General features: G+C 55.1%; 1 protein-coding gene across 1 annotated transcript; it reads left to right on the top strand.

Annotated features, from left to right (window-relative positions):
• Nucleotides 1-2256: 2256 nt before the first annotated feature.
• On the top strand, nt 2257-16278 carry STIP1 (stress induced phosphoprotein 1). The gene is made up of 14 exons (XM_058689409.1): nt 2257-2381; nt 5847-6056; nt 6546-6687; nt 7886-8027; nt 9002-9170; nt 10337-10463; nt 10556-10658; nt 10928-11048; nt 11722-11818; nt 12132-12256; nt 14700-14736; nt 14924-15027; nt 15235-15407; nt 15817-16278. The coding sequence occupies exons 1-14, from the start codon at nt 2373-2375 to the stop codon at nt 15887-15889; spliced, it is 1632 nt and encodes a 543-aa protein (XP_058545392.1). The 5' UTR covers nt 2257-2372; the 3' UTR covers nt 15890-16278.
• The last annotated feature ends 1524 nt before the right edge of the window (nt 16279-17802 follow it).

The raw sequence follows: 17802 nt of genomic DNA on the forward strand, positions 1-17802 counted from the left end.
CTCCCACCATTCTGGCCACCTCAGTACAGCTTCCACCCCAGGGCCTTTGCATGTGTTGTTGCCTCGGACTGCAAGGTTCTTCTTCAGATTTTCCATTAGACTCACTCCCTTACTTCCTCAGGCCTTTTCTCAAATATGACCTTCTCACTGAGGCTTGTGTCCTGGCCAGGTTATTAAGAATGTAACACCGTCACCCTCACCTAACACTCCTTAACCCATTCCCTGCTCCGTTTTTCTCCACTACACTTAAGCAGATATGCCCTAGAAACTTTTTAGGTGCGTCTCCCTCACCAGAATGAGTGCCACAGGGGGTGCCTGGGTGGCTCAGTGGGCTAAGCGTCTGACCGGCTCCGGGCACGATCTCACAGCTTGTGGGTTTGAGCCCCGCGTCGGGCTCTGTGCTGACAGCTCAGACAGAGCTTGGAGGCTTCTTTGGATTCTGTCTCTCTCTCCACCCCTCTCCTGCTCTCTCTCAAAAAGAAATGAAGACATTAAAAACAATTCTGGAAGGAGTGCCACAAGAACAGCGATTTTTGTCAGCTTTCTTTACCGCATTTTCTCCAGCGGACCATCGCACCTGACACATTCAATGATATTCGATGGGTTGATGAACACCTACTATGTACCAGACTCTGCAAAAACGGACACACGTATGGTCCACAGTGAAAGCCAGTGAGAGTGGGCAGAAATTAGTCTACTTGTTGGAGGCGGACTGTTAAGGAACCTTGACAGCCCATCTCGGCCCTGCAGGGCGCGGGAATCAACCCGGCAGAGTTGGTGGAAGGGGGAACCCAACAGAGGGAACAGTTTGCAGGCAGGCTCGGAGTGAAGGAGCCCACCTAGTCTAACCAACGGAGATGTCAGGGGGCCGGAGTCTGGTGCTGAAAATGGGAGGGCAGGGAAGGAGGCGGCCAAAGCAGGCCTGCCAGATCACACAGGCCCTGAGCCCCAGTCTAACGCCTCCAAGAGTTTCAAGCAAGGGGTGTGGATCTGCAGTGACCTTGGCTGCAAGGTTAAGAAGGGACCAGAGACAGCTGGGATAAAAGAGGAAGCTGTGGAGACAAGCCATTGCCATAGAGGGGACACTTGAAACCCTGGCAGGGACGGCGCTGGAGACGGAAGGGGGGATACAAGGACACAGCAGGCCCCCAAGACCCTCATCCAAGCCTTCTGCAGACCTGTCGTGCGGCTTCTTTGTTCCGTGAAGCACACACCGGCCCAGGAGGAAAAACCAGCTTCTCTCCTCCACGCTCTAAACCCTTTGGCTGCCCCGGGTGCTCTCGCACGCACGTTGCCCTGCCTCTCGGCTGCAAAAGGCCCTCCCGGGCCGCCACTGCCCGCCAGTAGGTGACCGAGCGCGTCACTGACGTCATTGTTCCCTCCCCGCCCCCCTCCCATCCTCAAATAATGGCTCCCTTCACCGAGCGGTAAAGAAATTACTGCATGAACGGGACACCTCCCACGGCCCCGCCACATGTCCGACCCGTTAACACGAGGGGATCCAGCGAGTCCCCCCGGCCTCCCCAGGGTGAGACCCCGGGTCCGTCCCACCCAAGTCCCAGCTCCTTCGGTGTTTTCGACCCTTCGGCTACTAACGGCGGGATCTGGGCACGGCCCGGGAGCTCTCCCGAGGTCGACCCAGACGTCGCCCCCCACCGGCCGGGACCCGGGGGCTCTGCGTCGCCGGGAGCAGCGGGTCGCCTGGGCCGGACTCGCAGTCCACGGAGCCGGGAAGCGGCGCGGAGACCACCCCCCCCCCTCCCCCCAGGCCGCCAGAGCCACCGCGGCAGAGAACCGCGGGGTCCTGAGATTCCCATAAACCCCTGCAGAGGTGAAACCCCGCCTTTTGAAGGGTAGCCGTTTAAGCCTATCACCGCAGGAGTGTCGGCAACTCTCCGCCCAATCGACTTTTTTTTTTTTAACCTGAAGGAGGTTCCCTCACGGAGTCCGTCAGCCCAATGGGAGAGGTGGAAATTTCCAGAAAGAACAGGACCAATGGGCGCGGCCAGCGCGGCCACGATTGGCGGGCCGAGCGACCAATCCCCGTCGCAGAAGGGCGCCCCTCCCTCCAATCGTGGAGCCTGGGGTGGGCGGGGCTTGTCGGGAAGAGTCCAATCCGGAGGCGCGGGGGAGGCAGGGCTGAGGGCTTACTCTCAGGCGTCCAATGATAGAGAAGCAAAGATGATGGGCCAGACTTCAAGCCAATAGTAGGGAAGGATAGAAAGCCCCCTCGGGGAGCGCGACCAGTGAGCAGGCGAGGAAGGGGCGGGATCCGGGGGTCCCGGCAGCTTCTAGTAGGTTCCAGAGGCGGCGCGTGCGGTTGGGAACGCGGAGCGGACGGGAGTCGATTCAACGGGGTTCCGGGCCGGGCTATGGAGCAGGTGAAGGGGGAGGGGCGGGCCGAGGCCCCGGGGCCACTCGGGGACAGACCGAGGCCGGGCCGCGAGTGGAGGAGCGGCGGCGGGGCGGGCGCTAATCGAGGCGGTCGGGGCGGCGGCCTGGGGCCGGGCGAGCAGTTGGGGAGGCGAGGCGTGAGGGCCGCGGCCCACCGGGCGGGAGGTGAGCAGTGTAGCCAGGCCCGGGCGCGGGGGGCGCGGGGTCCACTCAGCGCCCGTCGCCTGCCGGCTCGGCGAGGAGGACCGGGGGACGGCGACAGTCCGGCTCTAAGTCGGGCCCGCGGCGGGAAGAGAGGCCGTGGCTGGGCCCCGGAGGCCTCCCGGGAGGTGGCCCTGGACTGAGCCGGCGGCGGCGGGGGGGTGGGGGGGGGTGGGGGGTAGGGCGGCGCTGGGAGAGATGGAGGTGAGCGGGGGGCTTCGGAACCGGCGGGAGGGACCGGGTCCACGCCAGGGAATGCGCCACCCGGGAGAGCGGGGATTGCCGACGGAGAAGCCACACGGACTTGGTCACAGTTAACTTGGAGGGATGCAGGGAGCGGGACGGAAATACACTGGAAGTAGCCAGATAGCACATCCTACTTTCCTGCATCTGGAAAGGCCGGATGGAAGAGCGTTGATGGAAGGTTTGAGAGTAAGCGGGCCGATTTATCTGCCCGGTGCAGGAAAGGGACGGTGCGGCGAAAGTCCGTAGAACCAGTCCAGGTCTAGCAGCGTCTTGCAGAGAGATGTGAGGCTCCTCCCGTTCTTTTTTTCTGTTTTGGGGTGTGTGTGTGATTCGAGAGTAGCTGAAGGCTGATCTTTCTGGAGAGTTGGTTTCTGGTTACCCAAGGAGGAATTGGTCGCTGTAGAAAATGTCGTGTAGTAGGCTGTGTAGATTAAGCAGCCAGAAGTAAGTCATGTGTCTCGGCTCATTTTTAGGGGACCGAGTTTGCAACCGCTGCTGGTTGCTTTTCGGTGGCTTAATTGTATCCTCCGCAGCCCGCAGGTTGTGAAAAGCCTGGAGAGATTTTATTCAGTCGGAAACTTTGTCAGTGGAAGCGTAACGATGAACCAGATCTGGAGCCTGTTTGGTAAATTAAGAAAGAGTGGAAGTGGAGGGGTTAAAAAAGTTTTTGCTCAGTTGGGATAGTAAAGTTGCATCTGGGATTAAACAGACTGAGGTACGGACAAGAAAATGAGTTCTGGAATGAGAAGCACATCGCTCTTCAATTGAAGGGGTTTGTCCCTCAGTTATCAAAATAGGAAAAAAAAAAAAACTTTTTAAAATCGCACCACCCCTTGTAGATAGAGTAGATAGAGCTAAAACACATACGTGGGGGCAGACAGTGAATGAACGAGTGAAGTCAGGACGGCAACTTTGTGATTGTGGTGCAGGCAGCCTGGCGGTTTACCTCTGTGTGTCAGAGGACCTGCTCTCCTGGGCCGGTTGGACATGCGACGCCTCTGCCTTTGGTTTTCATCTCCAGCTTGGAGATCTGGATTTCAGTTTTAGGAAATAATCCAAGGTGGAGGGATTGGAGTGTCCAGTTTTTCATGTTTTGATGTTTTCAACTTCGCGCTTTTCAGATAAATCCCAGGGTAGTTAATACACCTTTTACCCGAGACCCAGTGTGGACCTGCAACCGTGTAGCGCGTTTATTTAGCATGATGGCATTTGCCATCGTGTGCCTGGTGTGCTGGTATTTTCTATCCTACTTGATCTTTTAAAGTGCTGGTCGCCACCTGCAGGCTTGATTTCCTGACCTACTGCTGGTCAGCACTCCGTGTGGAAACGGGGGTTTTGTGGGAGAGACAAGAAGTCCACGGCGCCGTTCTCAGCTGCCGCTTGATACTAGTTTTTTAAGTTTTTGCTTTCTGGTCTCCTTCCCGGGTTCGAAGGTTTTTATCCCTTGCTAGAGTTGCCCTGTTTGCGGGGCTTTTTCTTTTTCAAGGCCGTCTCTCCCACATCTCTGGTTGATGGAGGGAAGTTCCCAACTGGTTTGCCCCGAGGCTCCAGAAGTGTTTCCCTTAACACTTCTTTCTTGCATCAGCCCGTGCCGGCTCACGGCTGGCTGGATGATCGATCTGGAGAGAGAATGGTGTTAGGAGAAGCCCTATAATCAGGACCACGTTCTGAACGTTGGAGAGGGTAGGGGATTAAACCACAAGTAGGTTGTTATTATCTTGTGTATCTTTTATAGTAATAATTACGCGCGGCAAAGGCTGATCTGGGGAGTTAGCTCTATCACGTTGTGATGGGTGACCCCACCTGGGCACGGAAATAGATTCTTCCTGATTGCGGGTAAGCATCTTTAGGCTCCCAGGAAGCCATCGCGAAGCCTTCAGGTCGCTCGCTGGGGCGCCTGTGTCCCTGCCCACTCCTGCTCCTCCCTTCGCCATGGTCTCTTCCGCGAGGAGTGACCGACTAGGCCACTAGGCCTGTGTTCGGTTTACCGTTTGGGCTCCTTGGCGTTCCCGTGGCCAGTGAATTTCTTTTTCCACGAAAGGAGCTCATGAGTGTGTTCTAGAGAGTGGCTTCGTCAGCCCCAGGTGGAGGCTTGGAGAAAACGGTGGCTGCCGCGCGTTCCTCCGAACTGGAGCCAGCGGAGAGCGAGGCGTCAGCCTGCTTTTCCTGGTTACTTACTTTTCTTGTTGGCCCCACCCGAAGGCGTGGGAGATGGCAAATGAATTCACTCACGCTTTCTTTCTCTCGGTGTGTAAAGTAACTTTTTTGTTGACAACCGAAGTATGAGTGTCGCTTAAAAAATTGGGACCGGGGGGCGCCTGGGTGGCGCAGTCGGTTAAGCGTCCGACTTCAGCCAGGTCACGATCTCACGGTCCGTGAGTTCGAGCCCCGCGTCAGGCTCTGGGCTGATGGCTCGGAGCCTGGAGCCTGTTTCCGATTCTGTGTCTCCCTCTCTCTCTGCCCCTCCCCCGTTCATGCTCTGTCTCTCTCTGTCCCAAAAATAAATTAAAAAAAAAAAAAAAACGTTGAAAAAAAAAATTGGGACCGGATGGGGCGCCTGGGTGGCTCAGTCGGTTGAGCGTCTGACTTCGGCTCAGGTCACGATCTCGCGGTCCGTGAGTTTGAGCCCCGCGTCGGGCTCTGGGCTGATGGCTCGGAGCCTGGAGCCTGCTTCCGGTTCTGTGTCTCCCTCTCTCTCTGCCCCTCCCCCGTTCATGCTGTGTCTGTCTCAAAAATAAACAAACATTAAAAAAATTAAAAAAAAAAAATTGGGACTGGCGCACCTGGGTGGCTCAGTCGGTTGAGGGTCCGACTTGGGCTCAAGTCATGATCTTGCAGTCTGTGAGTTCAAGCCCCACATCGGGCTCACTGCTGTCAGCATGGACCCCGCTTCGGGTCCTCTGCCCCTCTCCCGCTTGCGCACGCACGTTGTCTCAAGAACTAGGAAAAACGTGAAAAAACAGCGTGTTACGGAAGAGACTACATTGGTTCCTTTTTTTCCTCAGGTGAACGAGCTGAAAGAGAAGGGCAATAAGGCCCTGAGTGCCGGCAACATCGATGATGCGTTACAGTGCTACTCTGAGGCCATCAAGTTGGATCCCCAGAACCACGTGCTCTACAGCAATCGCTCAGCGGCCTACGCCAAGAAAGGTGACTACCAGAAGGCTTATGAGGATGGCTGCAGAACCGTGGACCTGAAGCCCGACTGGGGCAAGGTAAGCCGTGGGTGGACTGGGGCTCTTGACGCTTCACAGAAATGCCTCCTTGGTGTGCCGTTTTCGAATACTGGGCCCTCCCGACCCGGCTGGCTGCCCATCCCAGTAGGCTGCATGGCGTATCGCCCCTCCGCTGTCCTCCCGGTCGGAGGATGCTCCTCGGAGTCGTGGCACTTGTCGCGTCCGAGGTGCCGTCGGTTGTGAAGGCAGGTCTGATCTCTGGCGCTGCTGAGAAAGAAAATGCCACCAGAGGAGCGGACGACCCCGGGTCGGAAGATGAATCGAGGTGGGGCGGGTGAGCGTCTTTGAGATGTGGCCGGATCCTTACGGTTTTCAGTCTTGGCGTCACGTGCTTCTCCTCCTGTTTTCCTTTGGCCTTCACGTGAATATCCATTTTGTCCCAGGGAGCGTAAAATAGCTTCTTTGGAGTTCGTCTTCTGGACTTCTAGGTGTTCTTTATTTTGTCATGTTCTTTCTTTTTGGTTTAAGGGCTATTCGCGAAAAGCAGCAGCTCTTGAGTTCTTAAACCGATTTGAAGAAGCCAAGAGAACCTATGAAGAGGGTTTAAAACATGAAGCAAATAATCCTCAGCTCAAAGAGGGCTTACAGAATATGGAGGCCCGGTTGGCAGGTAGGCCCCAGTACACTGTTGGTTTCTTTCTTTCTTTCTTTTTTTAAATGGGACTAACTTCGGGGCACCTGGGCGGCCCAGTTAAACGTCCGACTCTCAGGGGCACCTGGGTGGCCCAGTTGAGTTGTCCGACTTCGGCTCGGGTCATGATCTTGCAGTTTGTGGGTTCAAGCCCCGTGGCGGGCCCTGTGCTGACAGCTCGGAGCCTGGAGCCTGCTTTGGATTCTGTGTCTCCTCCTCTGTCTCTCTCTCTCCCGTGTTCATGCTCTCTCTCTGTCTCAATTATAAGTAAACGCTTAAAAAAAAAAAAAAAGTCCAACTCTTGATCTCCGCTCAGGTCGTGGTCTCACGGTTTGTAGGTTTGAGCCCGGTGTTGGGTTTCTGCATGGCCAGCATGGAGCCTGCTGGGGATTCTCCCTCTCTCCCTCTCTCCCTCTCTCCCTCTCTCTCCCTCTCTCTCCCTCTCTCCCTCTCTCCCTCTCTCTCTCTCTCTCTCTCTCCCTCTCTCCCTCTCTCTCCCTCTCTCCCTCTCTCTCCCTCTCTCCCTCTCTCTCCCTCTCTCCCTCTCTCTCCCTCTCTCCCTCTCTCCCTCTCTCCCTCTCTCCCTCTCTCTCCCTCTCTCCCTCTCTCCCTCTCTCCCTCTCTCCCTCTCTCCCTCTCCCTCCCTCCCTCCCTCCCCCTCCCTCCCTCCCTCCCTCCCTCCCTCCCCCCCTCTCCCTCTCTCCCCCCTCTCTCCCCCTCTCTCTCCCCCCTCTCTCTCCCCCCTCTCTCTCCCCCCTCTCTCCCCCCCTCCCCCTCTCTCCCTCTCTCCCTCTCCCCCTCCCTCCCTTCCTCCCCCTCCCTCTCTCTGCCCCTCCCCCAGCTCGCTCTCTGTCTCAGAAACAAAACACACTTTTTTTTTTTCCCCTTAATGTTTACTTTTTGAGAGAGAGGGAGACACAGAATCCGAAGCAGGCTCCAGGTTCTGAGCTGTCAGCACAGAGCCCAGTGTGGGGCTCAAACCCACGAACCGTGGGATCACAACCTGAACCGAAGTTGGATGCTTAACCGACTGAGCCACCCAGGCGCCCCAAAACACACCTTGAAATTTTTTTAATGGGATTAACTTTGAGGGTCCCTCCAAATGTCTGGTGGGCTAGGGGGCATAAAACTCAAGCGAACTGACTTCTCATCATGTGCTTTCCTTTGTTCGGAACAGAGAGGAAGTTCATGAACCCTTTCAACATGCCCAATCTGTACCAGAAGTTGGAGAGCGACCCCAGAACGAGGACACTGCTCGCTGATCCTACCTACCGGGAACTGATAGAACAACTGAGAAGCAAACCGTCCGACCTGGGCACGTAAGTTGAGGCAGCACCGTTGTCTCTGGAAATGGGTGTGAACGTGGTACTTCTTTTCTGGGATCCTGTGTGTGTGTGTGTGTGTGTGTGTGTGTGTGTAGAGGTGTTCCTCAGACAGCAGGGTTTCTGCCTTTGTTTTTCTCCTGTGAGCGGTAGGTATTTGTTGGTTTGTCTTTCTGGAAAGGGTTAAAGAGGACACGTGTCGGAATAATTTGGAATCTTCATTCCTAACCTTCAAGTGCCTCTCTGCTGCTCTCCCATAATTCTGATCTGGCACCAGGTCTATCCTTTGCATACATATCAGACGCTGTCTCCTGGGATGTTGCAGTGAAGGTCATGGTGGAAGAGAGTGTCAGGTGTACAGACGCGTCTCTTAGTCATATCGGTATTCGTGACTCTGAATCTCTGACTCCTGAGATCCCGTCCCTCTTTGTGTCTCCTGGCCTCGAGAAGTAAATTTGACATCTGTTAGCTCGTCGGGAATGGATTTTTGAAGGGTTGAGTGTTCCCCGGTGGTACCTCATGGCTGGTGCAGAATCTTGCAGTTTTTTCTGTGGGTGAGCAGCTCTCTGACACGGTAATCTGAGGTTTAGTGGCAAATGTGGGTTTAAGCTCCGTTGTGGACAGGGCTGCCTGGGTGACTCAGTCAGGCGTCTGACTTGACTTCAGCTCAGGTACGTGATCCCGGCATTGTGCGTTCGAGCCCCGCCTCGGGCTCTGTGCTGACAGGCACGGAGCCTGCTTGGGTTTTTCTCTCCCTGTGTGTCTCTCCCCTGCACACACCTGTGCGCCTTCTGTCTCTCTCTTTCGAATAAACTTAAAAAGAAAAAAGTCACTTTCCAAAGGAGTGATGAGAGTTAGTCCACCGAATTCTTATTTGAAAACCTAATACTAAAATCAGTTGTGAGGAGAAATAACAAATCATTGTGCTTTTCTTTTCTTTTCTCTTCTCTTTTTTTTTAAACCACTGCTAGGAAACTGCAGGATCCCCGGATCATGACGACGCTCAGCGTCCTGCTGGGGGTCGACCTGGGCAGCATGGATGAGGACGAGGAAGTGGCCGCGCCGCCTCCGCCGCCGCCTCCCAAGAAGGACACCAAGCCAGAGCCGATGGAAGAAGATCTTCCAGAGAATAAGAAGCAGGTCTCGTTTTTCCTCCTTCCTCTCGCACGTTTCGGACAGCGTTGTCCGCAGGACGTCCGGGACGCGGGGGCGGCTGTCGTCGTTGAGCGCTGGGTCACTGTTTTCCATCGGAGCGGTCGGCATGTGAAACGCTTCCCTTTCCGAGCGATTTCACAAGAACGGCGCGCGTGGGACCTGTGGCTGCACGAGCTGCCCTTCCGAGGTCCCTGGAGTTGCGCCCTTGCCACCAGCGTGGGTGTGGGTCAGGGCAAGCCGGGCAGGTTCTGGGTGACCCTTGTCCTTGCTGTGACCCAGAAGGATGTCGTCTGCGCGCGTCCTCAGGCGTCTGCTTTCTGGTTGGACGTGGCGTGTAGTTGAAAGTTGTCCACTTAGCGACACTGGCTTCCAGAGCGGGAGGCGTGTGCTTTGGTGATTTTATTTCCTTTCTTATCAGGAACAACAGATTGTTGCCAAATTAAGCACTTTCACATGAGTAAGCATCGGTTCGGGGTGTCTTGAAGTTGGAAGCTGGCCCTGTGGTGTGGGCGGTGAAGCGCTGTGCTGAGACTCATGCCCTGGGGACAGACCCTTGTCAGCATCCCCGACCCCTCCCTCTGCCGCTCTGGCCACAGAGCCCCCGAGGTGGCCGCCTCACGGAAACCGGACTTGCCACGGCCTCCCGTGGTCAAACCGGGTAGAAAACTGCTGTTCTCTCCCAACTTGCTTCAGGTCGGAGGGATTTTCTCTCCCCTGAGAAAGCCCTTTATTTTCTGACCAAGTCCAGGAGAGTAGATAGAAAAGGGGGAGTTTTTGAGGAGGCAGAGGTGAGACCTTAGCATCCCATTCTTTTTCTTTTTTTTTTTTTTTTTAACGTTTATTATTGAGAGACAGGGAGACACAGAATCCGAAGCAGGCTCCAGGCTCTGAGCTGTCAGCACAGAGCCCCACGCGGGGCTCAAACTCACAAACTGCGAGATCATGACCTGAGCCACCCAAGCACCCCATTAGCGTCCCGTTCTAACAGCCCTCTGCCTTTAATCCTGCAGCTGGCTGAGAAGTGGCCGCAGCGCGGGGACCGTGCTCCCGCACGCAAGGCTAGTCGTGCGCGCTGCTCGGCCCGTGACGGGTCGCAAGCTCTTTGCCGCCTCCGTTCGGTTTGCTCAGTGCTCCTTCCACACCTCATCTAGGCGCTGAAAGAAAAAGAGTTGGGGAACGAGGCCTACAAGAAAAAAGACTTCGACACGGCCTTGAAGCACTACGACAGAGCCAAGGACCTGGACCCCACCAACATGACTTACATGACCAATCAAGCAGGTGAGGCCCAGGCCGAGGGGTGACTTCGTTGTCGTCGGGCGGTCCCGGGGAGGGACACGGGTTGACTCTTCGTTAACCATCCTGCCCGGCAGCCGTGTACTTCGAGAAGGGCGACTACAGTAAATGCCGGGAGCTCTGTGAGAAGGCCATCGAAGTGGGGCGAGAAAACCGAGAAGACTATCGACAGATTGCCAAGTACGCGCGACCTTTGGCGGTACCTCGAGTGGGGTGGAGGGGTCGATGTCCAAGACCTAAGTTTTCCTGCGTGGGGAGGAGGGTGGCTGGCCACACAGCCTGCTCTGTAAGCCGTGGGCTGGACAGGAGGCCACGGGCGTCCAGACAAGAGGTGTTTGGAGGGTGTGGTGTCCGAGCGGGAGGGATGGGGGCGGGGGGCGCTTCTCTCCAGGAGCTGCCCTTGTCTCTGCTTTGCTCTCAGCACATTCCTTTTCTGCTTGTTTCGTTAGAGCTTATGCTCGAATTGGCAACTCGTACTTCAAAGAGGAAAAGTATAAGGACGCCATCCATTTCTACAACAAGTCTTTGGCAGAGCACCGAACCCCAGATGTGCTCAAGAAATGCCAACAGGTGGGTAGGGAAAGAATACGGGTCCTGGTATTTCTTAACTTATCCACTGTAGCATTACGTTTAATAATGAACCGTTAAGATTTTTTTTTAAGTCGCGTCTTTGGTCATTTTATACCTCGTCCTTGTCGCTTGACAACGTGTAAGGAATAACCGCGATTTTTTTGCTGTCCTTTTTGTCGGCCAAGATCGTAACCTTTTACTGAAGGTCAGTGCCGTTAGGGTTATTATTGTGACTTAAGATTTATTTTTTATTTTACACAACCAAAGCGTCGTGTTATCATGCCAGTTGTCCTAAATTATGGAGTGGGGTCGATTTTTATTCACAGAAAGACGGGTCAGAAAGTGAATTGTGCTGTTAACACATGCCTCATATTCACATCCTCGTATTCACGCTTAATCTTGTACCAAGCGTATGTCAGTACTGCTCATCGTTTCACTGTGTGTTTTCATGATGAGGAAGGTGTAATTCTTTTGTTTTTAAGTAAGCTCTTCACCTAACCTGGGCTCGGACTCCCAGCCCCAAGATGATGAAGAGTTGCATGCTCTGAACAAAAACTAAAATGTTGCTGACAGTACTTTCTGAAAATCAAAATCTGAATCAGACCTTTATTTTAGTCCAATGTTTAGGTTTACGACAGTGTAAATGATTACTCCAAGGATTATTTTTTCTTAGGCGGAGAAAATTCTGAAGGAGCAAGAGCGGCTGGCCTATATAAACCCCGACCTGGCCTTGGAGGAAAAGAACAAAGGCAACGAATGTTTTCAGAAAGGTATGTTACAGGGGCGCCTGAGTGACTCAGTCGGTTAAGCGTCCCACTTTGGCTTAGGTCACGATCTCACAGTCCATGAGTTCAAGCCCCGCGTCAGGCTCTCTGCCCCTTCCTACTTGCACTCTGTCACTGTGCAAAAATAAACAATAAAGGTACATTCCAGCTCAGGTGACAGAGCTTCTGGATGAGTGATGAGTGATGCAGACGTGTTCTCTGCGCCTTGGCGGACTGCAAGCTAAATGCCCTCGGTGGGGGGGGGGGGGGGGAGGGTGGCTTTTTGCTTTCTAAAAAAGTTTCTTCTTTCCTTACCCAGGGGATTATCCCCAGGCCATGAAGCATTACACAGAAGCCATCAAACGGAACCCAAAAGATGCCAAATTGTACAGCAATCGAGCCGCCTGCTACACCAAACTCCTGGAGTTTCAGCTGGCGCTCAAGGTGGGCACATCGGGGAGTGTGCAGTGCCTGTTACGGCAGCGAATCTGTGCGTGAGGAACGTTGTTTTTTCTCTTTTCACGTCGTCAACGTCTTTTTGATGTTCTTACTTTGACTTAGAGGGATGGTGCCGTGCGTGTGAGGTTTGTAAAATGCAGGACGTATGCTGGCTCACTCCTGGCCCATCAGTTGTTAGTGTGGTTGGGAATATTTGGAAACGTGGATCCGTTTCCGTCTTCGCCGATGATGGATTCTTTTTCTTCCCCATCGCTTCCCCTCCCCCCTCTCCCTTTTTTTTTTTTTTTTTTTAATTTTTTTTTTAACGTTTTATTTATTTTTGAGACAGAGAGAGACACAGCGTGAACGGGGGAGGGGCAGAGAGAGAGGGAGACACAGAATGGGAAGCAGGCTCCAGGCTCTGAGCCATCACCCAGAGCCCGACGCGGGGCTCGAACTCACGGACCGTGAGATCGTGACCTGAGCCGAAGTCGGATGCCCAACCGACTGAGCCACCCAGGCGCCCCCCCTTTTTTTTTTTTTTTTTTTAACACTTTACATGTTCAGTTCATTGGGGTCAAGTTCAAGTTCATTCCCATTGTTGTGCACCCATCACCGCCTTCCTCATCGAGAACCTTTCCATCTTCCCAAACTGAAAGTGCACCCTTTGAACACTAACTCCCACTCCCCTGACCCCTGGCGGCTACCATTCCACTCTCTGGCTCTCTGAATATGACCCCTCTAGGGACCTCCTGTAAGTAGAACCATCCAGTATTTGTTCTTTCGTGTGTGGCTCATTTCCCTGAGCATCGTGCTGTAGCAGGTGTCCGTGTTTCCTTCCTCCTGAAGGCTGAGTACTGTTACCTCGCATAGGTACCCCGCTTTCTGATCTTCTAGGCATCCTCTCCCAGCGGTGGTGCTGCATCCTGGGGCAGCACAGTGTTTGTCTGCCTGTAATTATGCGTGCGTTTATACTGAAGAACCGTGGCATCGTTTCCCGCAGAAGCTTCGCCATCTTTGGTCCTTTTTTGATTAGCTCCCTTAGCAGCTCTGCTGTTCTCGGGCATATTGAGTATGGTCTCGCGTGATCATGTCGACGCTGGGAAGGAAATCTTCATGGCTCTCTTGAACATGACCTGCTCTGTGCCTCTGTTAGCGATTTCTAAACTGTTCTCTAGGTGACTTTGAATGTTTTATGTTTATTTTTGCAAGAGACGGCGCGCGAGCAGGGGAGGGGCAGAGAGAAAAGAGACACAGAATCCGAAGTGGGCCCCAAGCTCCGAGCTGTGAGCACAGAGCCCGACGTGGGGCTTGAACTCACAGACCGCGAGATCATGACCTCTGAGCCAACTAAGGAGGCCCAACCAACGGAGCCACCCAGGCCCCCTCCTCCTTTTTTTTTAAGTGTCTATTTTTGAGAGAGACGAGTGTGAGTGGGGGAGGGGCAGAGAGAGGGAGGCTAGACGATTTTTAAAGTGTGGTCCATCCCCGGACCATCTTCTGGGAAGGTGACAAAACGTGACCCATCTAGAGACACACACAGGTTTTGTTTTTTGAGGCCACTAACTTCTGGGCCTGTGCCTGGCTTCGAAAGGTCACCCCATATGGGTACAAGGGCAACGTCAAAAACAGGTTGGTTTGCGAAGTGCAGAACCTCGGCGGTTGCCTGTGAGGAAGAGCACGTCCTCCCCCAGCTACACAAAGGGGAACAGTGAACGGAACCATTTCTGATCTAGCTTTTGGCTGGAATAGTTGCAAGCGGGCCGGGGTGTTGAAACTCTACCGCATTGCATTCTTTTCGCTGGGATTTTCCACCTTGTAGGTACTTCAAACAGAAATAGCCAGAACGTCTGTGTGCCCTCCACCTCTTTTGGCAAGCAGTAGGGATGCGTTTTTGTGGAACCATCTGCGAAAAGAAGTAGGCTAGGTTTTGGCACTCTGCGCTCCTGAGTGCTTTTCCTGAAAGGATTCTTCCCTTCCAGTCACAGTGTCAGTCGCACCGCCTGGTCGTGGAATGGAGGCCCGAGGGCCATCTGCTGCGGTCCTCTGCTCAGATTTCCCCCCAAATCCCCTTGAAAGCTGCCCGTGTCCAGGTTGTGTGTTTCCTCTGGTTGTCATGTCCTTTTCAGTTCCTCAAACGAGAACTTTGCCCACTTTTTGCATTTTTTTCCATAACCTCAGCCTTTTGAAGAGTCTAGGCCACTCGCCTTAGGTGGGGTCGGCGGTCCATAGTCTGGAATGGCCGTCCCTCGTGGTTCTGCTTGACTTGCTCTCCCAGCCGCCTCGGCTGGGCCGTCTGTGAGACGGCCCAGATGCCCGGGTTAACAGAAGTGCCGGATGCGAAAGAACACTGTCGTGGGGCCAGGCGAAGAGTTCTGTTGATCGTTCTGCTTTCGAGGAGTTTATCTGAAGGAGTGAGCCTAATTGTCTCCTTTCCTCTCCTGCCCAGGACTGTGAGGAATGCATCCAGCTAGAGCCGACCTTCAGTAAGTGCTTTCCCGCTCCCTCTCCGTCCCTGGACGTGGCCCAGAGAGCGAGAGGGGCCTGCGGCAGGAGCTAGCGGCGCCAACGGGGTGGGGGGAAGGATGTTGGTGTTCGCATGACAGGGTGGGAGTGGTGCCCCTTGGAGCCGCGTTCTGGAAAACGCCTCACCGCTCCCGTCTCTGTCCGCAGTCAAGGGGTACACGCGGAAAGCGGCTGCCCTGGAAGCGATGAAGGACTACACGAAAGCCATGGACGTCTACCAGAAGGCCTTAGATCTGGACTCCAACTGTAAGGTGAGGCTGCTTCTGGCCTCCGGGGCTGGGGGGGAGTCTCTCCCCTGCCTCCGGTCCTCCTCCGGGTCGTCTCGATGTTTCTTCGCCGACTCTTTTCCTCTTGCCCGCTTCGCTCTGACTTCCCACTTCTCCGTTCCCTGTGTTTGGGCCGAAACGGTGACCCGGTTAGTGCTAACGCCCTCCCCTGTTGGCTTTGCTGGGATGCAGGAGGCGGCAGACGGGTACCAGCGCTGTATGATGGCCCAGTACAACCGGCACGACAGCCCCGAGGATGTGAAGCGACGGGCCATGGCCGACCCCGAGGTGCAGCAGATCATGAGTGACCCGGCCATGCGGCTCATCCTGGAACAGATGCAGAAGGATCCCCAGGCGCTCAGCGAGTAAGTAGAGGGGGGCGGAGGTGGCCCCAGGGGACGAGGTGGAGAGAGGTGCGGCCGCGCAAGGTGGGTAGGGATGTGATCGGTCCGGGCGAGCGGCCGCCGTGTGTTCTCTTCCCGGCGAAAAGGCGGCGGGGCCGTTGGCGGGGAGCCCAAAGGGCCTCCTTGCTGCGTCGGCCACGGTAGCTGGAGCCGCCTGGCGGGAAGACGGAGCGGCCTCGGCTGAAAGCTGTGTCCGTGGGCTCCTGCCCGGCAGGGCCCGGGCCTTCACAGAACGGTCCTCTCCGGAGACCCTTCAGCCGCCTCCTGTTGGCGCCTTTTGAGGGGGTCGCATGGGGGTGGCCTCGAGAGCAGAGAGCCCTTTTCAGGTCAAGTCTCATTTCACCTAACTTGGCTTTTTTTTCCCCATCAGACACTTAAAGAATCCTGTAATAGCACAGAAGATCCAGAAGCTGATGGATGTGGGTCTGATCGCAATTCGGTGATGACTTCCTCATCATCCCCTTCCCTCCGCCCTCGTGTGGAAAGAGGAGCCGGGACCGCGGCCAGCCGCGCCGAGCAGAGGGGAGAGCAGGGGAAAGCGAACGACTTCTGTCTCTATATTTATATAGACCCACGTGCAAGACACGGAGACTCGTACTCAAGTTACTCGCACCGCCGCTGCCTCTGGGCCCTCCCAGCACACGCATGGTCTCTCTGCCGCCCTCAGTCGCTGTCTCGGCTGCTCTCCCATAGTTGGTTATTTTTTATTTGGGGCAGTGGGCACGTACGGGGAGGGGAGGGTGTTCTTCCCGACCTCAGCTCCCAACTGTCTTCACGTTGTTAACTCCACGTGCCCTTCTCCAATAAAACAAGCCAGTCGGGCGTGGTTATACGTTGTTATGTCCTTGTAATTTTGTTTTGCTAAATGACCTTGAGGCCGAGGTCCCGCAGGGTTCCCACCTGGAGTGCGGGAGAGGTGGGAGTGTGAGTTGACTGGGAACCAGAGCCTCTTTGTAATGGGGCTGCCCTGGGTGACCTCCGTGCTTCGGTCACTAGGTGGCGCTGTCGCCCCACGCCAGCTGAAAGGGTTGGGGGGTGGGGTGCTTCCCTATCCAGAAGGGCACCAGACTCCAGAGGTTCGGGTAATTTCCTGTGCTGTTTCGCTCTTCACCCTCTAATCTCCGCCAGAAACCAGCTGGATGGAGAGAACACCGGCTCCCGGGCAAGAGCAAAAAATGTTTCCCGGTATGAGAGTCTTTGGACCACCTTCTTGGGAGACCCAGTCTGTCAGCTGCTCTGTGTTTGCGTTTTGAGAGAACTCCCCGCTCTCACTTCTGGCTCTTTGCTCAGAGGAGGCCCCCGTGCACCTTTCTCCAGATCGGGTTTCATCCCGCACCAGCCACTTCCGCCATGCAGCCTCAAGTTCAACCCCAGTGAGATCAAAATCCTCCCGATGTGCCCGCCGGGGATACCACATCCACCCCGGCCTGCTGTCAGTTGGCCCCGCTGTCACGAAAAACAGTGATGACGTTGCTGAGGCAGCCAGTGATTGGAAGGGCCTGAGGAGGACAGTAAAACTGTTGGGGACAGGCCCCTGATCCAGGGCGTACCTTCTGCCGCTGCCCTGATCAGAGCCCCCAGGGAACTGCCAGGAGACCGGGAAGACCTGAAGCATAGTCAGAATACTCACTTTTAATGAGCTTGTCAACAGTGCCCAGCATACGGCACCAGCCTTTACTTAGAGAACTCAGTGGAACCATTGAGATCCTGGAGACTGCCCCGTGGGAGTGGCCATGTCGAGGGCCTCGTGACACCATAGATGACATCAGCAGGGGTGGGATGCCCAGTTAGTTGAGAACTACGAAGGAAGATCCTTCAATAAAGGATCATTTGGCAACCACACACACAAAAAAGACCTCACTGCTCTCAACCAAACTTCGAGTAGGCTTTTCATTCCACTTGAACGTGATTGCAGCAAACTCTAAAACCTTGGACTAGGGTGGGAGTGAAACTTCCTCATTTGCTCCAACGGAGCAGCTTTCTGAGCTAGGAAGCTGCTGAGGCCAGCAGCCGGCTGCACTTCCTGCTGCCTTGACTTTGCATACACTGGCCTTCCCCTGGGAATCTCCGGCAGGCCCCCTCCTCTATCTGGGTGGCAAGTTCAGAAGGGCCTCGTCTCTGCGGGCGCCCTGCTGCACTCCGGCGCTACTGACCAGAGGCTCTGTTCCCTCCGGCCCCAAACCCATTCTCTCTAGAAACGCTCCATTCCTGCCAGGAGCCAGCAGTGAGCACAAGGCCTAAAGCTTACATCCCGTGTCCGACTTTGGCTCAGGTCGTGATCTCGCGGTTCGTGGGTTCGAGCCCCGCGTCGGGCTGTGTGCTGACAGCTCAGCCTGGAGCCTGCTTCGGATTCTGT

Source organism: Neofelis nebulosa, chromosome 10, assembly GCF_028018385.1.
Source record: "Neofelis nebulosa isolate mNeoNeb1 chromosome 10, mNeoNeb1.pri, whole genome shotgun sequence".
NCBI classification, from domain to species: Eukaryota; Metazoa; Chordata; class Mammalia; order Carnivora; family Felidae; genus Neofelis; species Neofelis nebulosa.

Bases quoted from the DNA above. Each gene is read 5' to 3' on its own strand.
- STIP1 (XM_058689409.1), top strand. The intron at 6,688-7,885 runs GTAGGCCCCAGT...TGTTCGGAACAG, and splicing joins TATGGAGGCCCGGTTGGCAG to AGAGGAAGTTCATGAACCCT. The intron at 15,028-15,234 runs GTGAGGCTGCTT...GCTGGGATGCAG, and splicing joins ATCTGGACTCCAACTGTAAG to GAGGCGGCAGACGGGTACCA.